At 49.3% G+C, this 19,840-nt stretch overlaps 1 protein-coding gene across 1 annotated transcript in view; it reads left to right on the forward strand.

The window, feature by feature from the left end:
* PTGFRN (prostaglandin F2 receptor inhibitor) overlaps nucleotides 1-19,840 on the forward strand; it is a 105,732-nt gene that overhangs the window by 27,572 nt on the left and 58,320 nt on the right. Inside the window, exon 2 of the mRNA XM_075559950.1 lies at nucleotides 17,269-17,637. Within this exon, the coding sequence (XP_075416065.1) occupies nucleotides 17,269-17,637 (369 nt within the window). The remainder of the gene's footprint in view (nucleotides 1-17,268; nucleotides 17,638-19,840) is intronic.

The raw sequence follows: 19,840 nt of genomic DNA on the forward strand, positions 1-19,840 counted from the left end.
TGTTTAATTTTATAGACTGTTCTAAATAAACCTTGTGGATAGCTCTTGCCTCAGCTTTTTCTGCCTCTGGTCTGTGGACAGAGAACTGTTTAAATCATTCCATCCTTATTGAGTTATTTTGGTGACTCGTCGGTACAGATTGCCTCTGAGTGGTTTTCACGTCTCTTTTTTGTTGTTTCGCTACAGCGTCTCAGAACCTCAGTTTCTTTATGTAATCCATTTAAGGCTGAGTGTTAAATCACGGGAACATGGTTTGCAAAGGGTAAAGCAAGACTGTAAACGCGAGGCTGTTTGGTCAATTCGTAAGTCCTTCAGGGCGCAGCTGTCCACTCAAGCCCCGGTTCACTGGATCAGGGGTCCATCAGGAAATCAGACGGGCAAGGACATTTTCAGAGGGATTAGACTTTACACAGTTACGGAAGGAACTGGGGCCAGGGCCAGTCTGAGAAGCTGGGTTAGAAGATCAGGGACCGCTCATAACCAGCCCCCCTCAACTCAAAGGGGTGACCATGGAAATCATGGCCTCTGGAGATTCATTTTAGATTGCTCAGGGATCTCTTCCAGCTGCCCATGGAAACTGCAGAGACCAATAGAAGCCAGGCATTGCCACCATCGCCCCTTGTGTGGCACTCTGCGCACCTGCCATACCTCCAGATGGGCCTGTGCCTGCCGCGCTGGCGCGCTGGACAAGCCAAAGCTGGCCGAGGGCTCTGGAAGCCAGGGAGTGTTGGTCAGGGAGGAGGAGAAGGCGGTGCAAGAGGAGATGTAGTGTGTCTTCATAGTGACCCCTTGGATCGTGGCATCGTGTCAGTCAGCAAAGATAGAATGGGGAAGCAATCACCGGAGCCAAGAAAGACCAACCGTGGCACCCTGGTTGGCTCCTCAAACCTCCCAGCTGCTCAGCAGGAGGACGGGGAGACTGTCTGCTCCCGTGCAGGCTTGGAAGACCTGTATAGGGCTGATGTGAGCTGTGACCAACTCAATGACAGTGAGATGTGGGCTGGGGCGCCCGCAGCTCCTTTGCATCTGTCCCGTCACTGTGAACCAGAGGGTCTCCATAATGGGAGGGGCGGCTGCTGCTTCACTTCCCCTTCTCAAGTCTCACGAGAATGTTCATTCTCTCCAATTCTAACGCGCAACGACACTAGGAATAGGGTTCGGGGGGCGGGGTGTAGTTCCAGGTTCGCCGCATTGACACAGTACAAAGCCCACATGGTTTCATCATTGGGGATTAGAGAGCTGGCATGCCTCTGGTCCCCCAGGATCTCTCAAAGGCACAGAATTGGAAGTGGCGCCTTGGTGCTATGATCCAGGGAAGTGGTAAGAAAAGGAATTCAGTTAGAGAATCACCAGGCCCTTTAGAGGTGACCTGCCATTTCCCCGCCCTTGATGGCTGGTGGCCCCACATTGCATCTCCTCCTGTCTTCCTCGTCGCCAGCCTCACGCAGAGCGCTGGAGGTGATGGTTAGCTTGGAAGCAAAAGCTAAGTCAAGTTGTTTTGATCACAAAGAACCTGTCCATGCCGGTGAAACTCAACGTCTCCTTTCTGTCACCGAGTTCTGTTAGATTTGGGGAAGGTAGATACCCAGCCTCCCCCCCCCCCCCAATAAGACAGCTGAAGGAATATTGGCAGCTATAAATGACAACAGATCACATGAGAGCCGGAGACTGCCCTTTAGATGCGGAGAGCCACATCCACGTCACTGGGCCTCCCTTCTGCACCCTGCAGCCTGGGGGTCCCACTGCCCTGTCCTCACACTTCTGCAGCCAGTAGCGGGCCTGCAGGGACCTGGGGAGCCGTCTCCCTGGTCATCTTAGCCACTGGGAGAAAGGACAGCCTGGGGAATTTCATGTCTGCGCCTTGGACCTTGCTGTCACTCAGACGCCTCTCACCTTTTCAATTGTCAACTCTGATATTTCCGTTTATGGCCGTAACCCCTTCTCTTGCATATTTCCTTGTCTGTGTGGGACTCATTCTTCATCCTCCTGGGGATCCCCGGTCCTTCTTTTCCAAGTCACACCACACGCATGTGAAAAACAACCACCACGAAACTCAGCCCACGCTGTGGAGCCAGTGCTGACTCATGGCGACCCCGTGCGTCTGCAGTCCAGCGGTGTGCGGAGGGGTCTCAGTGGCCGTGGTCTTCCGTGAGATCGCGAGGCTGGGCTTCCGAGGGACCTGCAGGTGGATGCGAACTCCTCTCTCAGTGGGTGGCTGAGTGCTTAGCTCCAGGATCAAGCAGATGGGTGTGCTCCTACGGAAATCCGTAGGCAGCATGCCCCATCCCTTCCGACTTGGATGGCTCTCATCCCTTGTGTCTTCATTTCTTGGTGTTGCTCCCATGGAAACACAATTGAGAAGGTAGCTTTAAAGAAGGGAAATGTACGTCCTCGCAGTTCAGGAGGCTGGGCGCTCAGGTTCAGGCACTGAGGGGAAGGTTCTCTCTCTCTCTTCTCTCTCTGCTCTGGGCGAAGGCCCGTGTCTAGCTTGTGTCGTCCTGCTGGCCCCTGTTGCTTGGCACCGTGCACACATGCCTTGCCCCCTTTGTGCTACCTTTTGTGTCTGGTTTGTTCTTTTTGGAACTCAGAAATTATTAGGCTTAGGATACACCCTACACAAATAAGACCTCTGTAAGCTAACAAAGAAAACCCCATTCCCAATGGGTCATGCCCAGAGCTATGGGGCAAAGGATCGCACGCATCGGTCTAGGGCTTAGGATAGCAGGACGGGTTTTAAGGGTGGGGTTGGGGGCAACAATGGACTCTCTGGCACCTTGACTGCTAGGACATAAACCTTTTGGGCTTCTCTTTCTAGCGGGCTGCTTTCCCTCCTCTCTTTTCCTTGCCCACTCTCTTCCTCCCCGGTGTCTTACGTGTTGGGATCCCCTATGGCCCCATCCCTCTCCCTCTCCGCTGTACTCTCTCCCTTGTGACTTCTCAGCCTACCTCTTCATCTCTAGTTGTTAGATCTCTCCATGCTTGTGACTCCACATTCCTCGAGGGCCCAGGTACCTTTGGGGGGGCTTCTATTCCACCTGCCTGGTGCCCATTGCAGCGGGTTTTCTCTTCTGCTCTTATTTCCCCACCGTGTTCCCTGGCCAGGTACTAGCCTCCCTCTGACTGTCGTCAGCTCAACAGGTCTACCCGTCTGCCCTTCTTCCAGCTCTCTCTCAGAGCTGTGCCCTTCCCAGGCCTGATGGGACCCCAGCTCTCATGCTGCTCCTCTCTCCCTGTGCTCTTGTGGAGGGCTCCTGACTCATCTCTGCCCCTCTCACGTCTCCAGGCCCCTCGACTTTTGACAACAGAGCTTCAATCACCCTCACCTTCACCACACCCCCTGTGTCCCAATGCCCCCTCCTCTGGCTCTGCTGATGCCCCTCTCTTGGTCTCTAATCACCCCATCCATCTCCCAGTGGCACTCCCTTTCAAAGGTCCAATGCAAATGCTGACACTACAGGAAGCTTTTCTGTGACCCCGTGGACAGAAACACCCGCCTTGACTTTGGAGTCTCACAGCACTTGTGAGAGCATCTCTCTGGCCTATACCCTTCCTTCCAAGCGCAGGGGCTTTATCTCAATAGCTGTTTGTTGATTGAGTAATCTTACCTTACATCGTCTAGTGTCGCTTAGTGAGATCTTAGCCGAATTAAAAAAAATACTAAAAAAAAGATTCTGAGAGCTGCTCCCGTCCAATCTTATTTGCCTTCAGATGGAATTTTTGAAGCCTGGCCATATGTGACTTCATTACACATTCTCTGCTGGCTGTAACTTGCTTACTGTGTACATTACTGCGCTCTTGTCGCTTAGGGGCTGTCTAGATGAAAGCGGGCGTGCTCCCTTCCTGCCAGATCGCTCAGGGACAGACTTGAGGAGGCAAATGCTTCTCATTTGTGAAGTCAGGGATCCAATAAAGATTCCGGGAGGGTTTACAAGTTTGACCTTCTCTGGGCTCGCTTCCCTCTCTGCGCAGAGCAGGCTCACATGTGGAGTGGGGGTGGGGGCTGCAGGCCTGGCGCCAGATGGAAATCCACAGGCCTCCGGGAGCCTCTCTTAGGCCTCGCAAGGAAGCAAGGAGGGAGAGCTGGGCGTTTGAGACAAGGCACACCGAAATACCGTCAGCTCTTGCATTTCAGTCTCTCAGCTGTACCTGGACCATCAGATCCAATAAATGCTGATGCTTATCTTACAAAGGGTTCGGATTGGAAAGTCTGATTGTTTGCTTCTAGGCAGCTCAGTGAGATGATGAAATTTGAGCAATAATAGAAACAATTGGGAAAATCCTTTCCAGATAAGCTGTACTCTGCGGGTCTTGATTTAGAATACTGGTGATAATAACTGAAAAATGAAACCTGTTCCCGTGGCCATCAGGAGTGGCTGGGAGAGGGTAGAGCCACAACGTCCAGTCTTCATTGGCCGCTCTCGTTTAACATCTGCTCGTGCCCACTGGTAGGACCTCGCTGAGGTGAACCATGCATGAGTGGTTGTCTGCCCTGGGGAGCTTGCCTGACTTCCTGGGCCTAGTCCAATCCATTCCACCAGATAGAAGTGAAAGGCCTTTAATTACTTGGCGTACTACAAGACCAAAAACAAACCAAACTTACTGCCATTGAGTCGATTCTGACTCATAGTGACCATGAAAGACAGGGTAGAACTGTCTCTGCGGGTTTTTGAAGCTGGAGCAGAGAGCCTCGTCTTTCTCCTGCAGAGTGGCTGGTGGATCCAAACTGCTGACCTTGTGGTTAGCACTCCACAGATGGGGGAAGTGATGTCCTGGAAATGACATTAACCTTGGCGGTTAGTGGTCCGTACTAGTGAGACGTCGGGCAGAGGATGTTGGAATAGCACTCTCCTGGCCCTCTTGGGGCGGGAACGTGTGTGATGTTAGGGCTGGGATCACAGAAACATAACAGAGGTGGTACATGTGAAAAAAAAATTCATTTTGAAGGAACTAGAAGTTATTGTTAACATTCCTGCTTCTCAGTGTCTCGGCTTCCTGTTTTATTATTTCTTGTCTTAGTGACTCTGCTGTATGCTGTTTAGTTACCGATCTGATTCTTATTGCCCCTGGAGGAGTTGGAAATATTTCATAGAGCATTTCAAGCTCTTTTGCCTTCCAACGCACAGCAAAGTGGGGGGGGGGATCAACAGAATGTGGGGCTATCAACAAAATGATTGGAAACCAACCCAGCCCATCTTTGGCCTGGCAGTGCCCTGCGTCGGTCAGAGACCCGTGGGTTGGAGTCCTTCACGTAATAGCTGTTATAACTGTCAGCAGGCTGTGTAACTTCCCTGACGCTTGTTCCTTCATCCTTCTGAGAGGGATACGTGTGCATGTGGAGCCATGGTGAAGTGCTGAGCTGCTCACTGAAGCACTGGAGGTTTGAACTACCAGTGGTTCCAGATGGGAAACACTTGGTGATCTGTTTCCATAAATATTACAGCCTGGGGCAGTTCTAATCTGTCAGAGTTGCTGTGAATCGGAATCGACTTGAAAACGCACAGCGGTATGATCATGGATCACAATATCCACCTTGCAATTCTATTTTGTGGATCAATTAGGATGTTATAAATAGTGCCTGGTTCATAAGGAGCCCTGGTGGCAGAGTGGATTACTCTACGCACTGCACACCACAAGATCCGCAGTTCGAAACCACCAGCCTCCTTATGGTAGAAAGACGAGGCTTTCTGCTCCCCTCGAGAGTTAACAGTCTCAGCAACTCACAGGGTCATTTGGGTCATAACCAAATAGCATGGTGCCTGCAGAGGACACTTACTTTGCTATGGTGCCTCTTCTTACTGCATCCCAGTCTTATTGAGGGGTATTTGAATAACTGATAATAAATCAAAGTGAGTACATTGAAAATACTTACCTGAAAATGACCTATGTAATTTTAGCTGAAATCATGGATTCTTTCCACCGCTTGCCTGTCACTTTGTCACACTGCAGTGGCTTGTATGTTCCCGTGATGCAGGAAGCTATGCCCCTGGTATCCTAAGTACCAACAGAGTTTCCCATGGCGAACAGGTTTCAGCAAAGTTTCCAGTCTGAGAACAGACTAGGAAGACGGAATGGACAGTCCGGTTATGAGGGCTCAGCCACCGAAAGCCTTATTAGTAACAGCAGAACCCTGCCTGGTAGAGGGCCCAGAGAAAGCTGCTTGGCTTAGAAGACAGTCAAATCCGACTTAAAGAGTCCACCTTACCGATCTTCCTTTGATGATGGGCAGGCCTCAAAATGAGAAGAGACAGCTGCACACATCCAGGAGTAATGGGAAAGTGGGACAGGTGGAGCGTTCATTAGAAAAACCGGAAGTCATCCAAGATGAAACGTAAAAGCTGAAGGTTGGTATTATAGGGCTTAGTGAGTGGAAATGGACTGGTATTCTGCATCTGATAATCATATAATTTGCTATGCCAAGAATGACGGATCTAAGAGGAGTGAAAGCGTGTTGATCATCAACGAGAACATCTCTGTATCTGTCTTGAAGTTTGGTGCTGCATGTGATAGGGTACGCTACCATCCACATGGAAGATCGGGTAATACACCAGCGATTCAAGTGTACACACTAACCTCTAAAGCCACCGAAGAACTCGAAGAATTCTACCTATCCCTTCAGCCGGAAATTGACCACACATGCCATCAAAATGTGTTTATAATTCCTGGTGATTCGATTCAAAAATTGAAATCACAGAGGAAGGATCAGTAGTTGAAAATATGGCCTTGCTGACAGAAATGGAGCTGGCGATTGCCTGAGAGCCTATTGTCAAACCAGCGATGTCTTCCCCACAAATATGTTTTCAACAATATAAATGGCAATCACACACATAGACTTCATCAGATGAAATATTCAACAATCTATTAAATAGACTACATCTGTCGAAGGAACCGATGGAGAAGCTAATATCAGCAGCCAAAACAAGGCTACGGGCAGGCTGTGGAACAGACTGTCCATAGCTCATATTCAAGTCCATGTTGAAGCTGAAGGAAATCACGATAAGCCCAGGCCAGCCAAAATATGCCGTTGAACCTATCTCACCTCAGTTTAGAGACCATCTTAAGAACAGATGTGATGCATTTAACACTAGTGACTGAAGGTCAGGCGAGTTCAGGGATGAATCAAGATCATCGTATTTGAAGAAAGCAAAGAGTTATTAAAAAGGCAGGGAAGAAAGAAAAGACCCAGGTGGACATCCGAAGAGACAATGAAGTTTGCTCTTGAAAGCAGAGTAGTTAAAGTAAATGTACCAGATGATGAAGTCAAAGAGCTGAACAGAAAATTCCAAAGGGCATCTCGAGAAGACAAAATAAAGCATCACAATGAAATGGGCAAAGGCCTGGGGTTGGAAAACCGCAAGGGAAGAGTATGCTCAGCAGGTTTCAAGCTGAAAGAGGAGAAAACATGCGCGTCTTGCGTGAACATGTTGAAACGCTCTGTGGACGAAATGTGAACGATGCAGGAAGCATCAGAAGATGAAAGGAACACACAGAACCACTGGGCCAGAAAGGTGGACGGACATTCAGGTTAAGAAGTAGATTGTGATCAAGAACTGATGCTATGGAAGGAAGAAGCCTGAACTGCGCTGACAGCATGAGCAAGAAAACAGGCTCTGGGCATGGACAGAATATCAGTGGAAATGTTTCAACAAGCTGGTGCAAAGCTGGGAGCACTCACTAGTTTATGCGCCGAGATTTGTAAGACTACACAACCTAGCCAGTCACCTGGGAGAGATGCATATTTGTGCCCCAGATATGAAGGGGACCCACTGAAATGCGGGGATTCCCCTACAACATGATTAATATCGCATGCAAGTGTGGTTAATACCGTGCAAAATTGTGCGGGAGGTAATTCAAAAACACTTGTAGCAGTACATTGACAGGGAGCTGCCAGAGCTTCATGCCAGCTTCAGAACAGGACATGGAACAAGGGGCATCATTGCTGATGTCACATGGATCTGGACTGAAAGCTAAAGGAGTAAAGCAGGAAGATGTTTGCCTGGGTCTTACGGACTACGCAAAGCAAACGCGAGCTCACACGGCTAACCATGGGCGTCCTTATCGTCATGTGGAACTTATAGGTAGACTAACAGGCAGTTGATCCGATCAAAGAAGGGGACACTGTATATTTTAAATCAGGAAAGGTGTGTATCAGGGTTGTCTCCTTTCCCCATAGCTCTGTGTATATGCTGAGCGAATCAGACGAGAAGTCGGAGTACCTGTAGAAGGTATATCACAATGGGAGGAAGACTGATCAACACCTTGTGATGACACAGCGTTGTTTACTGGAAGCCAAGAGGGCTAGAAACATTTACTGATGAAGATCAAAGACTACAGCCTCCAGTGTGTATTACACAAAAACAAACTGGACCAATAGATAACATCACCGTGTTAGGCCGGGTTGAGTAGAAACAAATCCAGCGACACTCATATATGTGTAAGAAAGAGCTTTATATCAAGAAGTAGTGATATATCAGGAAAACATCCCAGCCCATAACTCCGATATGAGTCCATAAGTCCCTCTTCAGACTCACACAGCCACATGCAATGATGCAGAAAGCAGGAAGATCGCAGGCTGGTGGGTGCAACCGGCTTGTGGATGCAATGGTGGTGGAAGCATCACAGGGCTCTGGCAGGTCCCAGAGTGACCCAGCAGCAGGATGGTAAAGGCAAGGAGAGGAGGGAGATTCCCCAGGCCCTTCCTTCTGAGAAGTCTATGCCCACCACCAGGCTGTGACCTGATTGACAAGCTAGACTCCACCCGTCCACTTTGGGATAAACAGAGAAGACTTGGAAGTTGTCCAGGATTTCATTTTGCTTGGGTCCACAGACAGCACTCACAGAAGCAGGCGGCCCCAAGTCAAGTGACAAATTGCATTGGGTTGCACGACCCTATAAGTGTTCAAGAGCAAAGGTGTCACTTCGAGGACTAAGATGGGCCTGACCCAAGCCTTGATATTCCCGGTCAACAGGTGTGTGAAAACTGGACGGTATAAAAAGCCTGGAAGTCAGTTGATGCATTTGAATTACGGCGTGAAAGGCAATTGACTTTCAGGAGAAAAGCAGAGCTCCCTTTGCCCTCCCCGGTTCTTTGTCTGTTCTGCAGTCTTGGCTCCCTGCGTGGCTCCGAACTTCCATTGTACGCGTGGCCTCTCAAGTCTCTGGAACTGTGAGCTACTAATCTCTCCTTAGTTTCTGGCCCTTGCAAACTGGCAAGTATATCAAGATAAATGGTCACGAACAATGAACTGTGGGCCCCCTTCAGTGTACGCAGTTTGTGATCTGGTCCCCTAGAGCCTGGCTCCCTTAATTACTCAACAGTGTCTTCAATTAGCCTGGAGTTTGTGTGTGCGCACGCATTTTATCTGTCTGTTTATTCTCAGAAGAAAAGTTGATCTGATACAGGCTAATCTACTGTAACAGATGACAAAAATCAGAAAGTGGACATCTCAATTATTGGTCTTTTAAGATATAGACCCACTCATTCCCCTCTCCAACGTTTTTGATTTGAGATCACTTCCAAGCACCCAGACACATACAATAAAACGTACGTAAGCGTGGAAGGCCCCAAAGAGCAAGGGCAGTAGGAAAGGCAGATGAAGATGTAGCGATGGAGGAAGGGACCGTCATTAGAAAGTTGAACTGGGCTGATTACCACCGTTGGCTGTCCGGTTGACACTAAACTGCCTTGAAGCCAAGCCGTGGCTCCAACATGAACTTTCTGTGTGTTGAGGAATGGAGGACTTGGCCATGGGATAAGAGAAAAGAGAGGTGAAGCTAGTCAGCGTTTCATTAGGTTTGTTTTACTTGGTATGCTTACGTATGTATAATTTAGGCTACCAAAGAGACCCTCCATCTCAAATGTCATTTAAAGGGAAGATGTATGAAATCTTAAACAGGACAAGGACAATCATCCAGAGGAGGGAGAGGAGAGGTCAAAATGGCACCCAAAGGTTTGCTGACATGCAGAGCTTTTAAAAGGAGTAAGGGGGCGCGAGGCAAGGAAAGCATGACTGGGGCAGATCAACCCATCATAGTTAGAGGCGGGGCCTCACAAGTCAGGATTGGGACATGCACATTATGTTCGATAGAAGAACTTTCAAGATTGGGCCAGCGCCGTCCGAACAAGGTGATCGGGGTGTGACTCGTGACCCCAGCCATTGAGGACACACCTGTGCAAGGACCCCAGGGCTGGCTGGAGCGGGGGTGGCAGTGGTAACCCACTTCCCAAGGCCATTCCCGGCCCCGGTCAGTGCTCAGAGGGAATTCACTGGAGGCTTAATGCGCAGGGGTCTCTGCTAAGACTTTCACTCTCATCCGTAGCCTTCTGCAAAGGGGCGCTTAACCCGAACTTAAACCCTAACACAGGCGACAATGTCTTCAATGAGCGTTGGTAGGCAATTGGAGTGGCAGGTGGAGACTTACCTAAGGGAATCTAATCTAGTCAGACATTGCAACATATTGCTGGCCCATATAGTAACTGGAATAGGGTTGGGCACAGAAGCCTGAATGTACCTCACACCCGTGATACCAAAGTGTCTCTTTACCCCGTGTATTCAAGGGACTCTTGGGCTGTCTTCACTGCCCTGACATGTTCTTGTTTTCTGGGGCAAGATTGCACAATGTGCACTAATGGGCATTCTCTCCCCACCCCTACCCTCCACCGCCCCGCCCCCCCCCGCCCCAGCTTCTAGACTTTACAGTTTAAGCACATGTTAAGGAGCAATATAGCGGTGCCCTTACTCCTTAATTATTGGACTTCCAAGGCTGATAAATGTTTTCATATGAACATTTCCTATACTGACCTGAAACCAAATGAAGCCAGTCCCTTTCACATCGCAACTTAGTGAAGTCGCTTAAAGGAGCGTTGAACTGATAGACTCCACCCTCAGAGCTGCTTGCTATCCCAGTGGAAACTCTGGTCGAATTTAGGAAAACAGAGGAAGGAGCTGATTTGTTTCCCACCCAGAGTGATCAACTGTTGGAACAGGAGACTCTGACAAACATTGGCACCGTGTGGCTCTGTAGATACTCTTTCTGATTTGAGAAGAGCCATATGCTTTCATTTTTACAAGTTAGCATTTATTTTTAAATATCATTAGCTGTTATTTAACAATATTAAAGTAACTCTCTGCTAAATACCAGATTGCTGGTGGCAAGTCACTGTTCTGTCACCGGAATTTTAAATCTGGGTTTGCGAGCACGAGGGGACACCCCAGTTTTGCAGGCAAGACACTGCTTGGGTTTATGTCTTTTCAGATTAGAATCGGATCTTCCAAGCATCTGCTCATATCTGCCTGACTTTTCCCAGCGGCACTGTAACACAAGCCACGTTGCAGGGACGTCTGCAGGTTGAGCTGGAACAAGGAGGAATGAGCCGCCAAGTGATCCCAGGGGGGTGAGAGAGCAGGAAGGCTGCTCTGAGGGGGTGCTGCTGGAGCTGCTTTTGCAGGAGGATGCGGAGACCGCTGGGAGGGCCTTCCAGGGGAGGAAGCACAGGGCGGAGGCTGTGGAGCATGTGGAAGCATGGCTTTCCCAGAAACGAAGCGTTGTTTGTTTTGTTGGTGTGTATGTACTAGGCAGTTAGAAGAATGGCAGGAGATGAAGCGGACCCGACAGCTGAGGCCAGATCACGAGTGATCTTGGTTTTTTTAAAAAATGTATTATTAATTGGGAGCTAATACATATATCGTCATTCCATAGTTCAATCACATCACGCAGTACTGTACAATTGCTACCACATCAGTTTCTAAACATTCTTTTTCTTTCCAGACTCCTTGACATCGTTCCCCTTTTACACCGTGCCCCCCGCAACCACCACTGATCACTGTATCCCCCCAACCCCCGAAACCCTTATTTTTCTTGCTGTCCCTATAGGTTCATCAGTCCTGAGTTGCATATACTGAAAAACAAAATGACATGTAACACAGCTTCAAGAGTGTGATCTCCATGGACACCTGAGATACACCCTAATAGGAACAAACAAAAATACAGATAAGGCTGACAACCAGATCAGGTGCAGCACGCATCAGAGGGTGGGACTCGACTGACACCGTTTTAACCGTTCAAGTCTTTACGCCTTTGATCGTCTTTCCCCATCTCCATGGGCACCTTGTTTGCCATTTAGTCAGCCAACATTCATTGAACAACGACTGTGCACAAGGGAATTTCTGGGTGGTACAAATCGTCGTGTGCTTGACTATAAGGTTGGAGGTCGGGGGCCATCCAGAGGAGCCTCAGTAGAAAGGGATCGACTACAAAGCCATCAGCCATTGAAAACTGCGGAGCACGGTTGTACACGGAAACTGTGTCCCGATCCAGTTCTAGACACTGGCCTTCAACAATGCCCACACCAGACAAAGTCATTTCTCTTATGGAGCTATTAAATTCTAGGAGGAAGAGACAGACCACGAATACTATATGAAGTCTATCAATGCACACGCACGCACACACACTTAGTGTCTTAGTGATCGATTGTAACAAGATTTGGTAGGAGTACGGGTATGAGGTTGACAGTTTATGGCCGGGAGGGAGGACTCCCTAGGACAGTGACATCGGAGTGAAGTTCTGGGGCTGCTGGAGGCAGCGGAGTCCGTCTCTGAGCGCTTCCTGGACTGGGGACGGGTGCAAAGGCTGGAGCGGGTCTGACTTGCTCAAGGCCACATCCAAGAGGCAGCGTGGCTCGGGTAAAGTGGAGGGACGCCATGAAAGAGGTGCAGGAGATGGAGCCTGCGAAGTGCAGGGGGCCTCTGACCCCGGGGAGCCTGGAAGGCCACCAGAAGGCTTTTGCCTTTTAATCTGAGTGAGATGGAAGTGATGGGAGAGTTCTGAGCAGAGTGACAGTGTCTAAGATCACTGCCCTATCTCGAAGAGGAACAAGCCTGGCCACCCGGAGACCAGTTAGGAAGCTGTTTGTACTGATCCAGGTGAGGCTTGAGCCAGTCTGCTAGCAGTGGGGGTGGTGAGATCTGCCAGTGGGAGTATCGATTTTCTCCTGTGAATGATAAGGAGCCATTAAAGGCTTTTTGATCAATGAAGTGACGTGATTTGTGTGTTGAAAACATCAATTTGGCAAGCTTGTCCTGGAAGGACTAGAGAGACACAGCAAGGAGCTGAAGTGCTCCGGGTCCTCCGAACAAACACAGGAGACCCCGGAGCCAGGTTGTCCACCCAGCCCACGTCTTGACAAGGGACAGGAATCCAAGGACTAACATATTAAGGAAGTCTTTCTTAGCCTTGCCGAGGAAATTCGCTGAGTGAGAATGGATCAGGCCTATTCTGGACGCAGTTTGCCTTCTTCGCATGCTCTGGGCACTATCTCGAATACACTAACTGCATTAGCTCATCGCGGGGCTTCCGTGTCACAGGCGAGCAAGCGGAGGCACCGAGAGGTACAGCGCCAGCTTTTGTTGTCTCCGCCACGGTGAAAAATCCCTTTGGGAGATTCAGAATTGCCTGGTTGTCTCTAAAATGTAAAAAAGGGAGAAATTAAAAAAGATCACTGATTTCCATTTCACACTGCGCTGCTAACGGCCACAGGAAGTCGGTCCCTGCTAGTGGTCAGGCATGGTGTCCTATCCTTTGAGCTGCCAGTGACAGAAGCTAGCTCGATGAAAACATAGGTGAGGGTGAGTGGCATCGCAGACAATGCACGTGTGTGCGCGTGGGGGTCTGTATATGTGTGCATGTGGAACGATGCAAAAGAGGTGACTCCAGGGCTGCCAGCACATGGTCCATGCACATCTCTGGGTGCTGGCCCCGCCTCTTCCACTCCGGGGGCTTCCACACACGCTGTGGAAGTTTTTCTATCCATATAGCTTTGGGGTCAACCTCTTTCATAGCAACCGTTTCCAAAGCGAGAGAAATCTTCCTCGAAACCTTGGGAGCGAAGAGAATTTTGATTACCTTGTTTGGGGCCTGGTGGCTATCCTAGAACTGGGGCTGAAGGGTCAGCCCCATCTGAAAGCAGTTGCCCCGAAGGAAAGGAAGCCGTGTAGAGGCTGTGTTTCCTGCCACTGGTGGGTGAGGGGCTGGAACATCATCCTGTAGGCACTGACCTGCCCTAGACACTCGGTAGTAGCGGGCTCCCACACTCCCGCTGTTTGGAGTGTTTGGCCATTCTACCTAAGAAGAAATGTGATTCGTAGCTGTTCTGCATGACCAGTACCTGTAACTTTATTTTATTTCTAAGGAGAGTGATTTAGGGTCCAGAAGCTTTTCCTGGGACTGGAGATCAATTCTGGATCTGCCTCCAGCTAGGCTGGCAGAGAAGCCAGGTGGCACCTACTGAGACCCCATTGTGTCCCCATGACCAATTTCTCTAATATGGCTGTTTCCTCTTCTCCTTTTCCAAGTAACTGACAGTGGGCAGGAGGGGGTGGGGGTAGGGGTGGAGTGAGAAGAGGAATGCTCCTCAACTTCTTTTGGACCCTGACCCAAATCAAGAAATATATTTTAACCATAATTAAGCACACACATAATTTCGTTTACCTAACTCTTGACTCCAAATAATGAAACAGTATTTGCCTCCTGTTAAGTCCAATGTCATTTGAATTATGGTGTTGGTATTGGCAAAGAATATTGAATGTGCCCCCGATTGCCAGAAGAACAAGCAAATCTCTCTTAGAAGGAGTCCCACCAAAATGCTCCTCAGAAGCAAATTAGCTTGGCTTTGTCTCACGGACCTTGGACGCGTTGTCAGGAGAGACCAGTCCCTGGAGAAAGATCCTGCTTGGTGAAGTAGAGGGGCATTGGAAAAGAGGGAAACCGGTTCAACAAGATGGACTGGCACAGTGGCTGCTACCGTGGACTTAAACTGAACCGTGTGAGGTTGACGCAGGGACAGGCACTGGGTTGCTGTGCTGCACATCGGGTCGCTGGGAGTCCACATCGACCTTGTATTAGGCAGGGTTCTCTAGAGAAATGAAACCATGTGGTTTTTGTGGTAAAATCAGGGGCCTTGGCTGATATTCAGGTCGTCTTATACTCAAGTGTATATGATGTGTGTGTGTGTGTGTTTATACAGTGAGAGGAATATAACAGCTAATTGGTCCACACAGCAGTACAGAGGGTATAGTTCATCTCCAGCTCACTTCCGTGGAACAGTGAATATACTGGAAGTCCTTTCACTCACGTGGGCTGCTGGGTCTAGGGTCAAGGAAGCAGCCAGCAGAGTCCTCCTTGGGGCAAGGCAGGCAGAGTCTGCCCACAGGGAGCAAGCGGCAGGGTGGGACACCAGCACTCAGTAACTTGGGAGCTTAGCAGAGCAGTTTGGGATATCAAACGCAAGCAATGCAGGGGACAGATTCCACCAGCCTCAAGCTCAAGAGATGTATGTACCAGCTGTGCAGCAGAGCAGGTCTTGAGGGAGCCTCAAGCTCTAGTGACATGATCCATGGGTTGACATGGCTCACAGGTACTGTAGATCACAGGTTGAGGCAGCGAGCTAGCTACAGCAGCAGCCTGCACACGCCAGACACCCTGATCACCAGAGAGCAAGAGAGGGGGGTGGGCCTTTCAGAGCCATTTATCGCTTCACCCTCCTATCAAGCTGTGACCTGGTTAATCCCATCTGTTCCTACTGGCCAGGTTGGCACTATAAACCTATCACAGACCTGGTGGCACTGAAGAACAACAAGCCCCAAACTGTAAAATTACAGTTATTGTAATATTTTCTATTTATGAACAACACAGGTAAAAAAACATGCACATTTCATTCACAATCCACTGAAGAGTGGCAACGCAGAGTTTGGAAACCATGGGTTATGCCGGGAACAAACAACAATGGTTAAAAAACACAAACTTGGAAATAAACGGCAGAAATCCCCATGTTACTAGGCCGTCACTACATGGCAGTCTCAGCCAGGCATCCCATTGGCCTCCTTGCTGCTCCGTTTTATAGAGAGGGAAACCAGAGCTGTGAGCTATCTCTCAGATTTAAACTTCAGTCTCCTGGACCCCAAGCTCTTGCATTGCCTCGTGTGTCTTGTGACTTCTGTTCATAGAGTGATCCTGAAAGAGACCAGCTTATTTGATCTGAATTAAAGTGTTACATTCAGGGAGCAAATGCCTGATAAAATTTACGTTGAAGTTCATTACAATGAAGACTTCTTAAAAGGCAAAACTCTCAGGTGGCAGTCCCTAAGGGCCCTGTGACGTGGGTGCCTCTGGCAGGCCCTGTCAGGGCACTTGGCTCTGTCCACCACGCTCTTTCCCAGTGGCCACAGCAGCAAGCCAGTGCATTCCTAACAACGCCCAGCAACCAGCCAGACTGGGCACTCGCTGTCTTTGTGCATCTCATTGGGAATGTAGATCAGGGGAAAGACTAGAGAGAAGGAAATGAGCCAGAAAATAGAAAATTAATACTTGGTAGAGTCGTCGTATTTTAAAATTAATTTATAGGGAATGTCAGATAACTGGAGTTAAATCATTTTATCAGCGGCCTGCTCAAGGATTAAAAAATTGGCATCCATCATTGTGAATGAAGCCCCGGCAGCCCCCGGGAATGGGCTCGAGGGATATAGATAGGGTGGGGCGAAATGTAAATACTTGATTAGCAGTGTCCTCTTTTACGCGAAAAGTAAGATATTGCTACGTCACGTTGAGTGGTAATGATATGTAGTAACCGAAGGGGAGATGCTATGTCAGCCCGAGTTCCCCTGCTTTCAACTCCTTGCTTCTTCCCCGTCAGTCCTGAGAAACTGGTTGCATGAGAGACAGTCATTGCAGTGCCACCCCCCCCCCCCCCGGCTTGTAGTTCTAAGAAATTCTCCACCCCACTCTTCTTAGACTCAGGTGCTGCTGCTGGTCGTTGCCATCCATTAGGCTCTGGTTCATGGCAGCCCCACGTGCCACTGTGCACAATGTGGTCTGGCCCTGTGTCATGTTCGTGATTGTTGCTGTACGTCCACTGTGGCCACTGCGGAGTCTCAGTCCCTTCCAGCCTGGACTCATCTTCCAGCACGGTGTCAGACTAGATGCTATTGTTAGCCAGAAGGTTTTCCCAGGCTCGGTTTTGGAAGTAGATGGCCCGATCTTTCTGCCTAGTCCGCCTCGGTCTGGAAGCTCTGCTGAAACCTATCCACCAGGGGCGATCCTGCTGGTATTGGAAATACTGGCGGCAAAGCTCTCCGCTTCCTACACAAGTAGGATGCATTTCCCCCAGAAGTTTCAATGTTGTCACTTCTGCTAGTGCCTATAATAGGGAGTAGCCACGAGTGTGTCCCGTGGGTGCTTAGGAGACCCTCTGTAACTGAACATCTCTTGTCATTGCAGCTCTTTGTCGGGGGCGCGTGGTGAGAGTCCCGACAGGAACCCTGGTCCGGGTGGTGGACACTGAGCTGGTCATCCCTTGCAATGTCAGCGACTATGATGGCCCCAGCGAGCAGAACTTTGACTGGACCTTCTCGTCCTCCGGGAATGTCTTTGTGGAGTTGGCGAGCACCTGGGAGGTGGGCTTCCCAGCCCAGCTTTACCGGGAGCGGCTGCAGAGGGGGGAGATCCTGTTGAGGAGGACGGCCAATGACGCCGTGGAGCTCCACATGAGGAACGTCCAGCCCTCAGACCAAGGCTACTACAAGTGTTCGACCCCCAGCACGGATGCCACCGTCCAGGGCAACTATGAGGACACGGTGCAGGTTAAAGGTACAGTCCTTGCATGGGGTCATTGTGGTAGGAGGTCGGGCCTTCCTCTGCCACTAGGCTCCAGGTGGCTTTGACCAGGCCTCTGGGGCTCTGTTCTGGCATCATCTGTCTAGTAGAGTAATAACAGCTTACCTGGGCTAGGTTTATTCCTTGACCAAAGTGTGATCTAAGTCAGGGGCTACAAAACTTATTTGGCCTGCCGTCCCCTTTTCAGGAAAATAAAATTACTCAGCACCCCCGTGGCAATGAAAAACGTTTGTACTGACCATGATCGAGGCTAAAGTGTATGTATCTGTTCCTGCAGCCCTCTTGGGTCATTCCAGTGTCCCCAGCCCCTGCGGGGAAAACTGGTCCAAGTCATCCTGTGGCCAGTCAGTTGGAGTCCGCAGGTGTGGTGTAGAGAACGCAGCTCTGCAGCCAGGTTGCCTGCACTTCAGTGGCTGGTCCTCCCACTTGTCCACCGTGTGGGCATGGGCAAGTCACATACCTGTCTATGCCTCAGCTTCCAGGCTGCAAAACAGTACCAGCCTTAAAGGCGGCAGGGATGAAGTGAGCACTGGCTGAACTGCAAAGCCCAGCAACAGTGAGCATTCAGAAAAGGTGGGTGACAAGAAGAAGCTGATGGTCGTGATGATGATGTTCAGGTTTACGGGGATCACAGATACTTCACAGCGCCTGTCTTCCTCTTGTGCCCTTCGTGGCTTACATACCTGTTTATACAGGAACTCACCAGGGGTGGTATGCAGAAAAAGAACTGTACAGTCACTGTCAGCTTCCGATGGAATGAAAAACGGGACCTGGCTGTGCAAATAATCATACCTTAAGTGGCATGGAAGGCTAAGGGCTGGGCTACTTATCAAAAGATTCGAGGTTCGAGGTGTCCCTCCCTCACTGCCCCCGAGAGATACTCTTGAAGAAAAGCCTGGGGATCTAGTTTTGAAAGAGAAACTCATCCCCCGCCGCCCCCCCCCCCCCCGAGTGCCATTGAGTTGATCCTGACTCATAGTAACCCTTTCCAGATAGGGTTTCTGAGACTGTCTGTCCTTATGGGTGCCCACCTCTTCATCTTCCTCCCATGGAGTGGTTGGTGGGTCTGAACCACGGACCTTTTGGTTAGCAGCCCAATACCTAGCCACAGTGCCCCGGGGACGCCTTTTAAAAGATGATGGCCATTGGCAAGATGATGGCGCACCGTTCTATGCGGACATGCCTGGGCGGGGTGGGGAGTGGAGGTGTCACCAGGGCTCAGAATCGATTTGACAACCGGGTAGGATTTTTTTCTCTCTTTTTTAATGTATCAGGAATGATCTTGCCTATTCCCCCCCCCCCCCTCATTTTCCAAGTCCTTTTAGATTTGGTCACACATTCAGTTATCTGCACCGAGTGAAGAAGATAAGGGCAGGACATTCTCTTCATTTGCACACGAGGAAATCGGAGAGCATAGGTTAATTACTTGCTGAAAACCACACACAGCTAATTAGGGAAGAGTGGGGGAGCAAACGATTTTAGCTTAGAGTGAACAAAATAGAAATATATTATATTTTTATTATTATACCTTAATTATGCAGTTACCCGCCTAGTTTCAAAGAGGATTTATGTCAGAGTGAGAATATATTTAAAGATCGAGGAAGAAGAAGATGGATTGTAGACGATATGAAAAGAGGGGTTGACCCAGCCATTCATTCCTTTGGTAATGATTTGTAGATGTGAATGCTGTAAGTCAGCCACTGATTCCTCATTAGATTCATGAGGAGAGATAACAGCCGTTCCCATGATGTAGGCATTCAAAGACAAACTTTCTGCCTCTTCCATTACCTAGTCCTTATTCCTGTAGAAAATTCCAACGATTCATATACATTTATATGTCCATATATGAAGTCCTTGGATTTAAATTGAATAGAGTATTATTTTTATAATAGAGATAAGGCATCTTCATTGTAGTCCCTGGCTGTTGCAAGCAGTTAACACATTCTGCTGCTAACTGAGAAGCTAGAGGTTCAGGTGCACTCCGAGGCACCTTGGAAGAAAGGCCTGGTGATCCACTTCTAAAAATTTAGCCATTCAGTCCTGCAGAGCACAGCCCTACGGTGACACAGATGGGATCTGCTCAAGGGCCACTTGCCGGCTTACATATCCATTAGCGCTTTCTCCTGAAGTCTGACTTAAAATTCTCAGCTTAGAGTTAGAGGGTGGCAGGAAAATT

This window comes from Tenrec ecaudatus, chromosome 1, assembly GCF_050624435.1.
Source record: "Tenrec ecaudatus isolate mTenEca1 chromosome 1, mTenEca1.hap1, whole genome shotgun sequence".
Lineage (NCBI taxonomy): Eukaryota > Metazoa > Chordata > Mammalia > Afrosoricida > Tenrecidae > Tenrec > Tenrec ecaudatus.